The sequence below is a fragment of the Pteropus medius genome, unplaced genomic scaffold (genome assembly GCF_902729225.1).
Source record: "Pteropus medius unplaced genomic scaffold, Ma_sr-lr_union100, whole genome shotgun sequence".
In the NCBI taxonomy this organism is placed as follows: domain Eukaryota; kingdom Metazoa; phylum Chordata; class Mammalia; order Chiroptera; family Pteropodidae; genus Pteropus; species Pteropus medius.
In genome coordinates this window covers 15572827-15587483 of record NW_024340701.1, presented here as the reverse complement: position 1 = coordinate 15587483, position 14657 = coordinate 15572827, and the positions used below count along the sequence as shown (strand labels likewise).

General features: G+C 42.2%; 1 protein-coding gene across 2 annotated transcripts in view; it reads right to left on the bottom strand.

Moving 5' to 3' along the window:
• XK (X-linked Kx blood group antigen, Kell and VPS13A binding protein) overlaps positions 1 to 14657 on the bottom strand; it is a 49070-nt gene that overhangs the window by 27421 nt on the left and 6992 nt on the right. For both annotated transcript variants that reach the window (XM_039888167.1, XM_039888166.1), the window contains exon 2: positions 13551 to 13813. In XM_039888167.1, coding sequence (XP_039744101.1) covers positions 13551 to 13813 — 263 coding nt within the window. The remainder of the gene's footprint in view (positions 1 to 13550; positions 13814 to 14657) is intronic.

Sequence of the window (14657 nt, the reverse complement as noted above, 5' to 3'; positions counted from 1 at the left end):
AGGGAAGCAAAGCTATAAAGACTATATGATTAAGTACATAATTAAGCTAGTTACCATTGTGGCAAATGAGGTCCATTCCCACTGGGGATCCACAGAAGACCAAATAGATTGGACCCTAAATTATCCACCTTAAGGACGGAGGCTGAGGCTTTATCCATTGACTACTGTCTCCCTTGGTCTGGAGGCAGTCCTACGGGTGTTATACTTAGCTCATTTGATCATAAAGTATTCCCCACATTTTTCATCTGTACCTGAGCTGCATTCCCTGGCAAAGGGAAAAAAAAAAACCTGAAGCAAAATAGAAGAGAAACACCACAGTGTGTGCTGGGACATGTGCTTGATGTGGGATGCTAGCAATACACATAGAACTTTTCACCACAGCTGCACTAAAATCAAGAGGACCAAGGACAAGTGGGTCAGAGTATCCAAAAGCCTGTTATAGGCCCCGAATTTAGCTCTCCACACATCTATTCTTGCCTCTAGACTAAATCTTGAAACTTTATGAGATATCTCCTTTTACATGTCCCACAGACCCTTCCAACTCAAAATGACAGAAAAAGAGTTAGAAGCACATCTATGGATTCAAACTCTTTAACAGCAAGTGCTGATGGCAGGAGCATGGGGCTCCCTCAACTGCAAGAGAGTTTGCCAGAGGATGAGGCTGTGAGGGTCCTTTCCAGACTGTGGAACCCAGACACCAGCAATTATTCCTGAATTGGGACATGTCATCAATTAGACATATTATCCCAATCCTCAAGAAGTGGTGAAGCTCAGGGGTGGGCACTGCCCTCTCCACATGTTGTGAGGCAATGCACCTTATGTGGTGGTCACAGGCCTTACTGCTTGCCAGCTCCAGGATATAGGCTGTCAGGTCACTGATGCACATGCAAAATGCACTGTCTAGTAGAGGTTCAATTGTATCCCCTCTCACAATGTAATAAAACCAGTTTTGTTCCCAATTATATACTTACTTCGATATTTCTAATTAATACTCCTTTGTTCTCTTTTGAACTGGTTTTAACATCTCCCTCATAAGTAATAAAATGTCCACTCCCTCATAAGTAATAAAATTTTTCACATGTCCGTATCTGTATGAGCAACATTATATTGCCCTTTCTGAAAAATATCTTTTAACTGCTTTGGAACTCACAATGAGATGTCCAATAGATTCATTGGCCAGAGCCAGGTAAACATTGTTCATGGAGAAGTGTACCTTATGTGCAGTTAAAACCCAGGCATGTCTTTTCTTGCCTCTCCTAGGTGAAGCTGAAGTGCCAACTGAACTGTGTTGACTCTGTCTTTTTCTAATTTTAAATTGCCTTTCTACTAATGTTGTGTTTCTGTTCATTTATGGCCATTAAGTTATTCCCTATTGTTGACAAAAATGGATGGGAATTTGGTTTTAGGGTCTGAAGATCTTTGAAGATCTCTCTAATGGATTCATGGTTTATAGAGATCTAGTCCCTGCTGGCTGGCTGACAGGCAATAGAGAATCTGGTTTGTCAGACTTTTTATTTGTTTATTTTTATTTTTTTATTTTTTAGCTCATGTCAATCTGGAATCTCATGCCCTTTGGGAGGAAAACAGCTATTTGAAATCTGGATTGGGGAGATTTTCTGTTTCTGTGTGTATTCTTGATCCATGGCCGAAACTATGGAATTGAAGTTATTTCTCAGTAGCTGTGTGGCTGTGTCTGTAAGTCAGAAATGCCTTCACCTCTGATAGTGTGAATGTGTAACATTTTCCTACTTTTGGATGGTATTAACATATTAGATTATAAAGTCTCTTTCTTAATTTAAAGGAGCTATATTCTGATTGGAATATCTAGATAACTGCTTGTAGCCAGACAGAAAAAGTTGAAAATCACATGATTCACTTATATGTGGGATATAAACCTAAAAGCAACAAATTAACAGGACAAACAGAAACTCATGGACATGGACTATAGACTAGTGGTTACCAGAGGGTAAGGGTGAGGGAGGAGGGGGTAGGGAGACGGTTAAAGGGGGTTAAATATAGGAGGGGAGGGGGAGGGTGAAGTGGCTAAAGGGGATCAAATATACGGTAGCTGAAGGAAACTAGACTTTGGGTGGTAAACACACAATAGAATATACAGATGTCAAATGATAATGAAAATTATATAATTGTTTTAAGCAATGTTACCCCAATAAACTTAAATAAAAATAATAATTGCTTATATAAGTTGAATATAACTAAAATTTCCTAAAATATAGAAATTGAACTACTTTAAATGTGTAAGATTTAAAATATGTCTTCTCTGATTTATCAGCATTAAGTATAATACAAGCATACATTTTTATGCCTCTTAGATAAATTTTTCCTAAACTTATACATGTTTATGATCAAATGAACTAGAATTACTCCTACTGAATGTTTAAGATTATGAAAAACATCAATTTGTTTAAGTAAATTGAATCATTGTTCTAACTTATATTTCCACAGTAACGAGGTTTTGTAGTATATCACCTTGAAGAACATTTCCACAATCTTCAGATAACTGAAGACCTTAGACTGATATTATAATTAGATAATTAATAGACACTGAATGAATGCCTAGATAATTTCTAAGATACAAAAACTGCTTACTAAGCATAATTTTAGTTTATATACTATAGCTTATTTGTGTATGCTATAACAAAGTGAGTTTGTAAATGAGTATAATGATTTCTGCCATGCTGTGAAACTACAAAAAATGAATAAAGCTGAATAAAGTTGGGTTGAGTATATTCATGAATTGCACTAAAATGAGAGAAATTATCAGAAGTCATAGTGACCCTCAGACATTTTAAGTCTCTGCCATCTCCAGATAGTTTTTATTTACTCTAATGTTTCCCTGAAGGCCCTACGATCAGACGTAGGACAGAGATTTAGTCTTGACAAAGCAGGACAGTCTCAGAACTCTATGGAAAAGGACAGTAACTCAGGTACTTCAAGAATAGGCTTTTAAACACAGATGTCTGATGTCATCACATCACTTTTGAGACCCTGTCAGTGGACCTAGTCAGAATTTTGAGAACACCTTAACTGAGAAGATGGGTTCATGACACGGATATCACAATGTCCACCAGAACAAGATCTAGGTTTGTAAAATCCAAAGACCTGTACTATAAAATCAGACCTTTGATCCTCATCTGGCCTCCAAATAAAACACAAGTGAAAGTTCTTGAGTGAGCTGTTGAGAGTGCTTTTCTAGAAATCTGAGAGACCCTAATACCTCTAATTGAAGACCATGGCTTCTTTTTTTCCCAGAGGAGAATGTGACAAACTTTCTATTGCGAGATGGCCTACTTCTCAGGGTAAAGTAGAGGAGGAACCTCAACAACAAGTAAGAGGGCTGGGCTCTCGTCCCTACTGTACTACCTACTCGCCATGTGACTTGAGAGAGCTGATGACTATCTCTGGGCCTAAACAGCCTTGGCTGTAAAATGGAGACGCTAAAAACTAATCCTTGTCCCCTGTGCCACACTTATCCACCTTCAGTAGACAACTTTCCTTAGGAAAAGATCATAGACGGGTCATTGTACACCTCGAGCAGACCTTTGACATAACTGAGTCCAACTTCATTTTATAGCCATGGAAGCTGATGTGCCCCCAAATAAACTGCACTATGGGAGGCCAGAACCTGAGTTTCCTACCTCTTCTGTCAGTATTTTGCCCCAATATGTCATGAAGATTCTGTTCCATAGTCCAGTTGGTGAATTCCTTTCTTCCTACATTTCAGAACTCAAATATCTCACAACTACAGTATCTAACCTGCCTCACTGCTGCAAACTGGTTTCCTTTAGTAGATTTACTTTAATGGAAGTTTAGAGATATTTTCCCAACAGTGATTCTAGAATGCTAAATATAAGAGAGACCAATCCTCTGCTTTCACAAAGGACTCTGAAGGAGGAACATTAAATGAAATACCAAATGCAGGGCAAGTTCATAGACCTTCCTTAGATTTGAAACAATACTCCTAAAAGAATAAATTAAAACAAATTCACTATTGCAGTGCCAGTCAAATGTGATCTGTGGACTGATCTAGTATGGAAATTGAAAGACCATTTAAGTGACCTAGAGATATTTTCTCCACAGACATTCTAGACCCTTAACTATAAGAGAGGCCCATCTTCTGTTTTCATGAAGGACTCGGAAGGAGAAATGCTAAAATGATACCAAATGCAGGTCCTTAGACTTAAAACTATATTTCTAAAAGAATGAAATAAAACAAATTCATTATTCCAATCTATTCAAACTGTGGTGCATGGACTGGTACTGGTCAATGAACTGTCTATTATTGATCAACTACAAGAACAAAAATTGAGAATCTGCATTTAGGAACATTTATACCAATCTGGCTTTGCCCCAATTTTTAAGTGAATGGACTCACCTACTGAACTTGGTCTATGCCAGCCCTGGTGTCGTATTCAAGTGGTGAGTCAAATGTGAGCTGTATGCTAGTCATACATAATAGGACCTCATATCAGTTCATAAGGAATTACAACAATAAAAGCAGATAGTGACCTTATACCAAAGACAGTTTGAGAAGCGTTACATGAGAAGACTGATCCTTCTGAACACTGTGAACTTAGAATTAATTTGAGGTGAGACTAACAAATTTAAGTATCTATAGTGGCCAGTGAGTGAAGTGGGTCAGAATAAAATAAAATCAATTCACTATAGAGGAGTGGAAAAACCAGAGGCCTGATCTTAAAGGGACAGCGCCTTGTATCTCCAGCTTACTGGAACCACATGTACGCGCCCAGACATTTTTGATTTTGCGAGAAGCCAGAAATCCAGCTATTCAGGTAAAAAGTTGTTGATTTTAAAAGTCAGCTGCTTATCTTCTTCTAAGATGTCTATGCAGGACCGACAAACCTATCGGCTGTCCAGGGTAGGTCTGTGAGCTGTCATTTTGCAATTTGTGCTTTAGGAAATAATGTATTAGAAGTTAATAGAAAGGCCCTCATTTTTGAGCCCAGGCCTTCAAAAAGCTTCTGTTCCCAAAGGTTGTTCAGTGAGAGGGCAGCCTAGTTCCCAGGCCTTGTATTCATGTCAACACCAAGCCAACATTACTTTCCAAGTTCCCTTCCACACTCAACTCTTGGGCTCAGCTCTTCCCACATGTGATGCTTTCTTCTGTGTTGGCCTGTGTTGACCTGTGTCTGGTGTCTGACCCCAGTCTGCCCTGACACCACGTTTGATCATAGACCTGGTTTGGCAGCCACACCCTCCACAGTCCTTGTCCCTGCTCACACTGGTCTTAGATTTCCCACTCCCAGCAAGACCTTGGTCATCAATGGTGTCTGTCCTCTCTGCAGAGCCGAAGCCAGAGCAAATCCTTCTTCACCATTCCCCTCCCTCCTTTTTGAAATGCACAAAATGATGAAACTTGGGGGGCTCATTCCTTCTGAAAGGCGGTGATTCTCACTCTCTGCCTGCCTTCCTCCTCCGAGTGTAGGAGTCCTGTACTCGGGTACGAGGGGTATTTGGCAGGGTGCTACATATTGACTTATGCCATGCTGGCTGTGACTCCCATGTTTCCTGTGAAATCCACAAACACAAATCAAGTATAATTCTTAAAGGGATGGTTGTATAGCTCTGCCTGATTTTCCTATGTCTGTGTGACTCCGAAGATGGCTTGCCAACACGAAGTCATTAAAGCTCAGTCTCCAAACTCCACCTGGGACATCAGACAGAGAATCTGAAAGAGCCCAAGAAGCCTGACACCTGTCACAGTGACCATTAGTGTCGACTACTGCATGGACACTAAGGTGACCACCTGACCACACAGACCTACTAAAATGACATAGTTTAACCACCTACTATGGTTTCTCTAGCCCTTAGTGAATTCCTCAGCTGTGCCTTCCAGTGAAGTATCCAGGAGACTATGTTTAGTTCTATAACAAGCTAGAATCACAAGGCAAAGCCAACAGTTCAAAGATCATTAACCAACACGTCGCTATCTTGGTATAATGATTGATTCCCTGGCACTACCAACCCTGGTGGCACTCTCTGTTGGCTAAAGGACACTGGAATATGAGCAACCACACCCGGGACACAAAGATGCTTCACTTCAGGGACGGGGTGGCAGTGTTGGTGCTTTCACATGATTGGCTGAAGGTGAATCTCAATCTGCAGTTGCTGGGGAGAGGCCTCCTTGCTACTCACAGGAACAGAAGAGTAAGAGTCGAACCTGGCTAAGGCTAGGAGGGCTTCGTGGCTCTCTATGACAAATCATAAACTTGTGGGGTAGACATTTTCACAATGAGGTTGCTGGAAATATTTGGTTTAATGGGCATTACGGTCAAGAAAGGCATCTTGGATATCTACAAGCACATATTCCAAGGAGCTCTAAGCACAACCCTCACACTGATGGCTCAGGACACTCCTCTGACATGGGCAAAGATGAAGCAAGCTCCATCAGCTTTCCCATGTGGTGGCCGGAGGCAGAGAGAGGCCGAGTCCCCAGGCAGAGGGGAGCCGAAAGAAAACCAGGGTGAGGACTGTCTGGTTCCCGGATGTACCTCTCGCTTCCTCCTCTGCGTGGCCCACCCGTCTCTCCACGAGGCTGCGCAGGCCGTGGTTTTCTCAGCCAGTGGCCTGAGTCTCCAGCAGTCACATGAGAACCAGGCCCAGAGGTACCTTGGGGAGCTCACCTAAGCATCTGGCCGAGAGGGACGGAGACATGTGCCGCTAGTTCTAGGGGCCTCCTCTCTGCCAGGCACCGTGTCAGGCAGCAACGACTGACATACGTTGACTCAAACACCAGGAAAACCCAAACATGGAGGAACTCTTAGTACCTCCCTTTTACACATTAAGGAACTGCTGCTCAGAGGCAATAGATGAGTGTCTAGGATCCCATGGCCACAAAGTAGTAAACGGGGATGGCCAGCCCAGGTCATCTGACCCCACTGTTGAAGCCACCTGGGCAGCCTCTCTCTGACCGGCCCTCTGTGGCAGGCCAGGAGGCAAGAGGGAGGCCGTCAAGCATATGATGAACAGGAGAAAGTGTCAAATGTTGCCAGTCACAGGCAAGGGGATAGATTGCTAGGACACTTGATGTGACAACAATTTTTAAATTAAAACAGCACATGAGAGTATTTATAAGAATTGCATGCACTTCTGAGTCCACCACGTAGGAGAGAACTTACACAGAACATACTTAAACCTCTCCAAACACGTGTTCAGCCACTGATAACTCTGCTACTCTGTCAAGTGTATGACCAGAGACGGATTAGGTGTTTCATTTGCACATGAGGTTTATAATCGTCTGCGATGGGGTACATTTATAATCAATTCATAAAGAATAAGCATTTGACTTGCTTTAGTCCACAGAGGAGCTTTTATGGAATCTTCCAGTGTTCACAACAGGGGACAGCAGAAGGATCTATACTACAGAGAATAACACAGCACTAGCTGATAATGTCTCAATTCATTATTATTATTATTATTATTATTATTATTATTATTATTTGGAAAGAGGCAGGGTATCAAAAGGACGAAATCAACATGGCCATAATTCCTTTTCTATTTGTTTCTTTATGGTTTCCCCATCACTCCTCAATCTTCATGTGAAGCCCGTCCCTTCAAGTTCACGCCAACTTCCGTGCCACCCTCTCCACCCAACGCCGTTGCCATCACCTCCTGCTGTTAGATGTTCCCTATGATCTATGAATAAAGCCTCTGGTGCCTCGGTCACGGTCTTCAGCCCCAGCACCACCCCCAGTTACCACCATCATTCCGGCAGGCCCCCGCCAACCTCCTGGCCTCCCAGGCCTTGACTTGCTCAGAGCCAGTGATGAAGTCTTCTCTCCCCCATGACCTTGGCCAGCTCCTCCCACCAGGGCCGCTCCCCACTCTGCCACCTCTAGAAACTGCTCCCTGAAATCCCTGAGTGCAGCATCCCACGCTGACCCCACCTTTTACCCTCCAACTCCCCGTGAGACACCTCTTCCTGGATGTCTCACAGACACCTGCCATGCAGAATGACAGAATCAGAGGAGTCAGAAAGATGCTCATAAGTTCCAACACTTTAATAGCAAGTGCTGACGGTGGAAGACCTCTTTCATCTATGGGCAGTTTTGGGGACTAGATGGGGCTTTTGATGAGGTCTCACCAGGCTCTGGGACCCAGGCATCACCACTACTTCCTGGCTGAGGGCATCCAATCACCCTGAGGGTGGGTGTCATCCTCAAAGAGGTGGCTAAGGTGGCTGTTGTCCACTGCCCTCTTCCCATATTCTGGGGCGATGAGCACGTTGTGGTGGTTGTCTGCCTCTAGCTCGCCAGGTCCAGGATGTTGGCCCTCACATACTCCAGAAGGCCAGTGAAGAAAACACGTGTGTACCAGCTCGGGTCTTGGGCATCGAAATCTTCTTGCAGGTGGTCCATACAACTAACGGAGAACTGCGGCTCGGCACTTGCAGAGTGGGAGTCTGTGTGCTTCTTATGCCTGCGAGAGGACCGGTGTCTTCTTTCCCTAGACATTGTTTACTGGGTTTTGCCCAGATCGGACCAGGTGGATTGTCTTGCTGGCCTGGGCCTTTCCAGATACCAGTGCTTTTTCCTGCCCACTGTATCCCTGTGCTCCGGCCCTTCACTGGTCAGGGAGCTGCCTTTGTGACAACTCAGACTTTGTGATGTCACTGGTGTCCTCTGGGTCCTGATCAGGACTGGCCTAGAAATGCCCATAATAGGAACCTGGTCTACCGGTAACTTGACCCTCCTTTTCAGGGAACTCTTTCTAGTTGACTTTAACAGTCTAGTAAAAAAAAATAAAATGTTTCGAAGGAAACATTACCTTGTCCTTAGGACACTACTTGGAGTTGTCTGATTTTTTTTTAGTCCTCCATTGTCTTTGAGCTCCTGCATCCCTTTGTAAGCTCTAGGTTACTGATTGACATGCATAACACCTAGTACAATAGAGGTTCAATTGCGCCCTTCTCCCTCCTGTTGAAGCCAGTTTTACCTCCAGTTACACATTTATTTCAATATCCCTAGTCAATATTCATGTGTCTGTACGTTGGATTCTCTTTTGAGTCGGTTATAACATCTGCTGGTTCTCTCATGAGTCAAATAGAATCTTTAAAATGTATTCATTTTAGAAAGTCTGAAAATGAAAGCAAAAACATACCCCACAAACCTGTTCTTTTTCCAGGATGCTTCACCAGTACAAATGGAGCCCAAGGTTACAACTGCCCATGTCAGAAACCTGGGAACCATTTTTTGACATCTCCCTCTGCTTCATCTTCCCATTCAATTGATCATCACCTCATTCTACTTCTACATCATTAATATTGCTCCAGTAATTCATTCCTACTATTCCTGCCAGAGTTGTTATTCTCACCTTGACAACTGTGGCATCCTACTTACTGGCCTCCCTGTTTCTCCCTTCACTCCCTTCCAACCCACTTTCTAGAGTAATCAATCAGTTTCTAAAACTAAATCTGATCATGGCCACTGCATTACTTAACACTCAGCAATGCCTTCTTATTGCATCTGGGATACAGTTTAAAATCCTGGGATGCTCTTTTATGCTCTTCCTGCATTTGACTCCTCTTCCACATCTACCAAGTTTTACTTTAAACTTAAGCTCCTCTGAGAGTTTTTCTATCATCTCCCAGCCTTGGTTAGAGCTCCGCAATATACCCTCACACAGGACTTTCACTTTGCAAGATTTCCCTTAAATAAGTATGACTAATTATTTGCTTTATGTTTGTCTATCCTGTTCCGAACACATAGGGGCCTGTCCACCCTATTCACCGCTCTATCCTCAGAGCCCAGTGCAGGGTCAGGAACACAGAACATATTCAATAAACTACTCACTGAATTCATGACTGAGTTCACATAAATCTAACTCCAAATCCTGCTCCCTCTGGTGGACAGTAAGTACAATTTCCTTCTTTAGTGAGATAGAGGTAATCTTGTCTACTTCACAGCAATACTGTGACAACGAAACACACGATGATGCTAATCACAGTGCCTGGCACAAAGCAAAGGTTTGTGCAGCAGTCATCATTACTACTAACATTACCACCTTGAGCAGAAGAGAGACAGGCACTTTGAGTTCCAGGCAGGCCAAATGGCAGGCTTCAGGGGCCTTCGTGGAGCATACTAACCTTAGTGTGTTTACCTGGGCCTCAGTGCAACCCCTCCTCCAAGGTCCAGAGACTTGATCAAGCCCTTGCTGAGAGCTGACTAGACTCACTCAAAGTCTGAAGTTCATAGAAAGTGTCCATTATTCACTGCCTATGAGAAATAAAACTCTCCAATAGTCTATGGTTCCATTTATATAAAATATGTACAGCAGGCAAGTCCACAGAGACAGAAAGTAGATCAGTGATAGCCAGGGGCTAGGGGAAAGGAAATGAGGAGTGGCTGCTAATGAGTATGGAATTTCTTTTCGATGTAATGAAAATGTTCTAAAATTAGATAATGGTGATGATTGTACAACATTGTGAATATCCTAAAATCCACTGAATTGCACATTTAAAAGTGGTGAATTTTATGTTATATGAATTATATTTCAATTGAAAAACAAAACAAAACAAAACAAAAAAACGACTCTCCAGTGAAGCATATGGTTGGCTCCATCTTCTCTCCCTGAGGCCAAGATCTGCTGTGGCCAAATTCATCAATATATGTTCAGTGAGCACAAAATCAGAGAGGAGATGGTTATAGACTTTGAATGTTGAATGGGGTCAGGTTCTGATGATAGTCTTCTACTTAATATCCATTCTTCCCTTTATATTTTAAGAAAACATGATTTTGTTCTGGGTGGCAATGGGTCCAACCCTCGCTAGGTCAGGACTATGCTAATCTAGTGTTTCCATTCTCTGCTGATAATAAAAATCACTTGAAGTACTTGTTTAAAAAACAAAAGAGAAACGAAATAAAAAGACATATCTTGGGCTCCCATACCAGACCCAGCAAATGACAATTTCTAGGGATGAGGACTGGTAATCCCTGCATTTTTAATAAGCCTTGTCTCTCCATCCAGTGATTCTAATTATCATCAGGGAAGTTTGAGGAATTCTGGTCTAAGGGACCAAGGGTAGCAACCACTCCTATGCTCAGCTTTCCTATAATGCCTTGTGTCTAGGTGACTATGTGACCAGTTCTGGTCAATGAGACTTACATAAGGTCTATTAGGGAGGTTTCTGGGAAAGCTATTACTACTAAAAGGAGAAAGACAATCATCCTTCTGCCTTCATCCCTTTTTCCTGCCTTGAAGGCAGCTATGATGGTTGGTGCTGCAGCAGCAATCCAAGAGAAAGACTAATGAATGGAACTGCAGGGGCACTGACTTTGCTACTGTGAGCAGCTGAAATAATTCCAGCAACTGCCTCCCTCCAATTTCTAGTTAGATGAGCAAAATAAACCCCAGGTTGTTTAACCTGTAGTCAAGTGTTTGTCCCTTGCAGCAAATGCATTCCTAATCACATGATGGATACTACTGATGTTTGCCTCTGACACACCCCCGCCCATGCTCCAATTATAACTGCCTTTCCCCTTCCTGGTGAGAAATTCCTTCCCCAGATATGTTAAGGCAGTGATTGGGGTTAGTTAAGACCTGCATAAATGACAGCCATCTGAATTTTTAAGAGGACCATGCCCATTTCCTTTTCCCATATATATTTGATTTCTTGTTTAACTCAGAAAATTTACATTTTTCCAAGTTATTGGGGGACATCTCACAGATATTCTTTGTGACACTGACATTTTAAGAAACAGGTTTTATTTTCCTGAACAGGATTCTGTCTAAAAAACTATAATGAGGGCTGGCAATCTTTTTCTGTAAAGAGCCAGTTAGTAAATGTTTTAGATTTTGTGGACCATATATTCTCTGTTGTGACTAACCAACTCTGCTAAAAAAATTTTTTTAAAAAAGTAGGCATACATAGACAGTAGGTAAATGAAAGGGCATGGCTGTTTTCAAATAAAATTTTATTTACAAAACAAGCAGTGCCTAATTGGCCTATGAGCTGTCACCGGCCAATCTTCATTTTCAAAAACTTGAGAAAAAAATTGGGTCTTCTTGTAAAAATTAAACAGACTATCACCACATCTAGTCTCTTGTGTCCCTGTCTGCCACATGGAAAAACAATGAACTGGAAAAAGGGTATAGTGGCATGCAGAGGACTCACCTTGGTCAATGTCCATTCCAGTTATAAGTCCTTAGAGAACAAGGATGCTGCCGCATTTATTGAGCATCTACTGCCTGCCTGGGGCTCTGGGAGGCATTTTCACATAAATGTTAATCCACCAAGGTTCAAGACCTCAATTAAGGTCCTGATTTATCTTAAGAATTATAGTCATTCTGAGGTAACCTAGATAAGGGAGACAGCTGTGACATGCCAATATCCTGTGACCCAGCCATAAATCAAGACATTTACCATCTAGCCCGGAATATAGGCAGGGAAAGGATAATACTGAGGGAAATGAAATTAATAAGAGTGATTTATTTTTTAAAATTCCAATTGCAGTGTTATCTTAAATATGCATTTTTTCCAACTTAAGGAGTTTTAATTCGTTTTTACTTATCTATATGGTAAAACTTACTGGACTATCTGGTTTTCATTTACCTATAATATTAATATTTGGAAGTGACTATCACTTCTTCCCACATGAAGGTTTTTAACTATGTCCATGCGTGTAGAGGTTTTTTTGAAATCTGGCTAAACCAAAACCTGCCCTCAATTTGACAATGTGAGAGTAGCCCAAAGGGTAGAGAACTACTCATTTAAAAGCTGAGATATCTATTTGACCTGCAAGAAGATAGGAGAGTGCTCTTGCTTACATCATTCACCACAAATGAGCTGTTACGACCAACTGTCTCAGCTGGTTTAGAACTATCACTAAAAGACAGAGGCAAAATCCAAAGAGGCCTGGCCTCTTGCTGCTAGCTGTATTTTCAGACAATACGACAAGCGGTATTTTCCAAAGTGGTCACAGCAGTGAACTTCCAGAACTCTACCTTTCCCCAACAAGTCAGAGTTTTCTTACCTCTCCTTCCTTTGAACCTCATCAGGATTCCTGACTGCTTCAACAACAACAAAAATATGCAACAGAAGTGATATCACATGACTCCCAAGGATAGATCACAAAAGGCAATATTCTTCCTGTCTTGCTCTCATTCTTAGGACACTGGCTCTTGAAAGCAGCCACCATGTCATGAAGAAGCCCAAACTAGCCCAAATGGAGAAATGAAATGGAAAAGATCTGAGGCCTCAGCAACAACTAGCATCAACTATAAGAAATCTGAGTGAATGGGCCTTCAATGGATTCTAGCCCTCCATCTTTAGGCCGCTCCAGCAGATGCACAGTGGTGTGTAGGTGAGCCTTTTTCAGCCTTGCCCAAACTGCAGCTTCATAAGCAAATTAATGTTGTTATTATTTTAACTTAAGTTTTGATTTGAGTAACTAGAATGCAAACTCAGGATTGAATGCACATATGAATGAACTTCACCTGAAACAAAATAAAACTTTGTGTTTTGCTCCCGATTTTGATCCCCAAATGGAGGCAGAAATAAAAAATATACATACTTCTTCCCACCGTGGTGTCTTGCTGCAAGGCGCTTATATACAGCTGCAGGGTCAGCTGGGGGGCTGAGCCCAGGAAAGCCTGGATCACAGATGCCCGGCTGAACGCAGATCGGTGGGTGAACAGCTTGCCCTCTGCCTGGCCTACTTCCTTTTCAATCTCCTCTGAGTGGCCATTTTTTGGCATTTGTCGCTTCTTGGTGATGCTGACATAAGGCTCTTCAATGTGGCCTGACTGACAATAGATGCAGAAGACTTCAAAACACCTAGAAACAAATTAACAAGTGATAATCAGAGACATACAGGATTTTGTCTTTTCTCAGTTACCCTGCTTACACTTAGCCTGATTCGCAAAGCCTTGATTTGGCTACTTTGGACTGCAGCCCCTCCTCTAAAATCATCCACTCCAAGGACCGGTTCTAAGCATGCAGTCCTTCTGAGGCCTTCCAGCAGGCCAACTGGTACTGAGTGTAGAGAGGTGACACTGAAGCCCACTGAGGCAAGGAAGTAAAGTAGAGAACAAGAAATGGTTCGGGCTCCAGAGCCATAGAAAAAATGTTCAATTTCCCTTCCTGACACTTATTAGCTGTGCAGCCCTGGAGAAGTCATTAGCCCTTGAGCCCTCAATTACAAAGCAGAGATAATCCTACTATGCCACGTTGTTGTGGACATAATATGGTATGTCTGTGTGTATGTGTATGTATACACACACATATATAAATACACACACAGGTATAGATATCTCTTTACATATATGTATTTTTTCACATATTCAATAAATACCCCGAATCTCCTCAGTTAAAGCAGCAGCTATGGTATAGAGATCCCCCAGCACAGAGCAGTTTGCCATCTAGCATTCCCCTGAAAGACCAAAATATATTTCCTATCTCTCTGCTTGCATGAGCCCTTATGGAACATGACTAAAGCCAATCATGCCTGGAGGCCTGCCAGCTATGTCTTATGTATGGCATTTCAAGCCTACCCTAGGGATAGAGCCTTAACCGGTCACCTTGGGTTTTCCTCTTCAGGTAATGATATGGATACTGAAGGAAGAGTACTGATGTATGCAATTTACTTTAAAGTGTACATACACACACACACACACACACA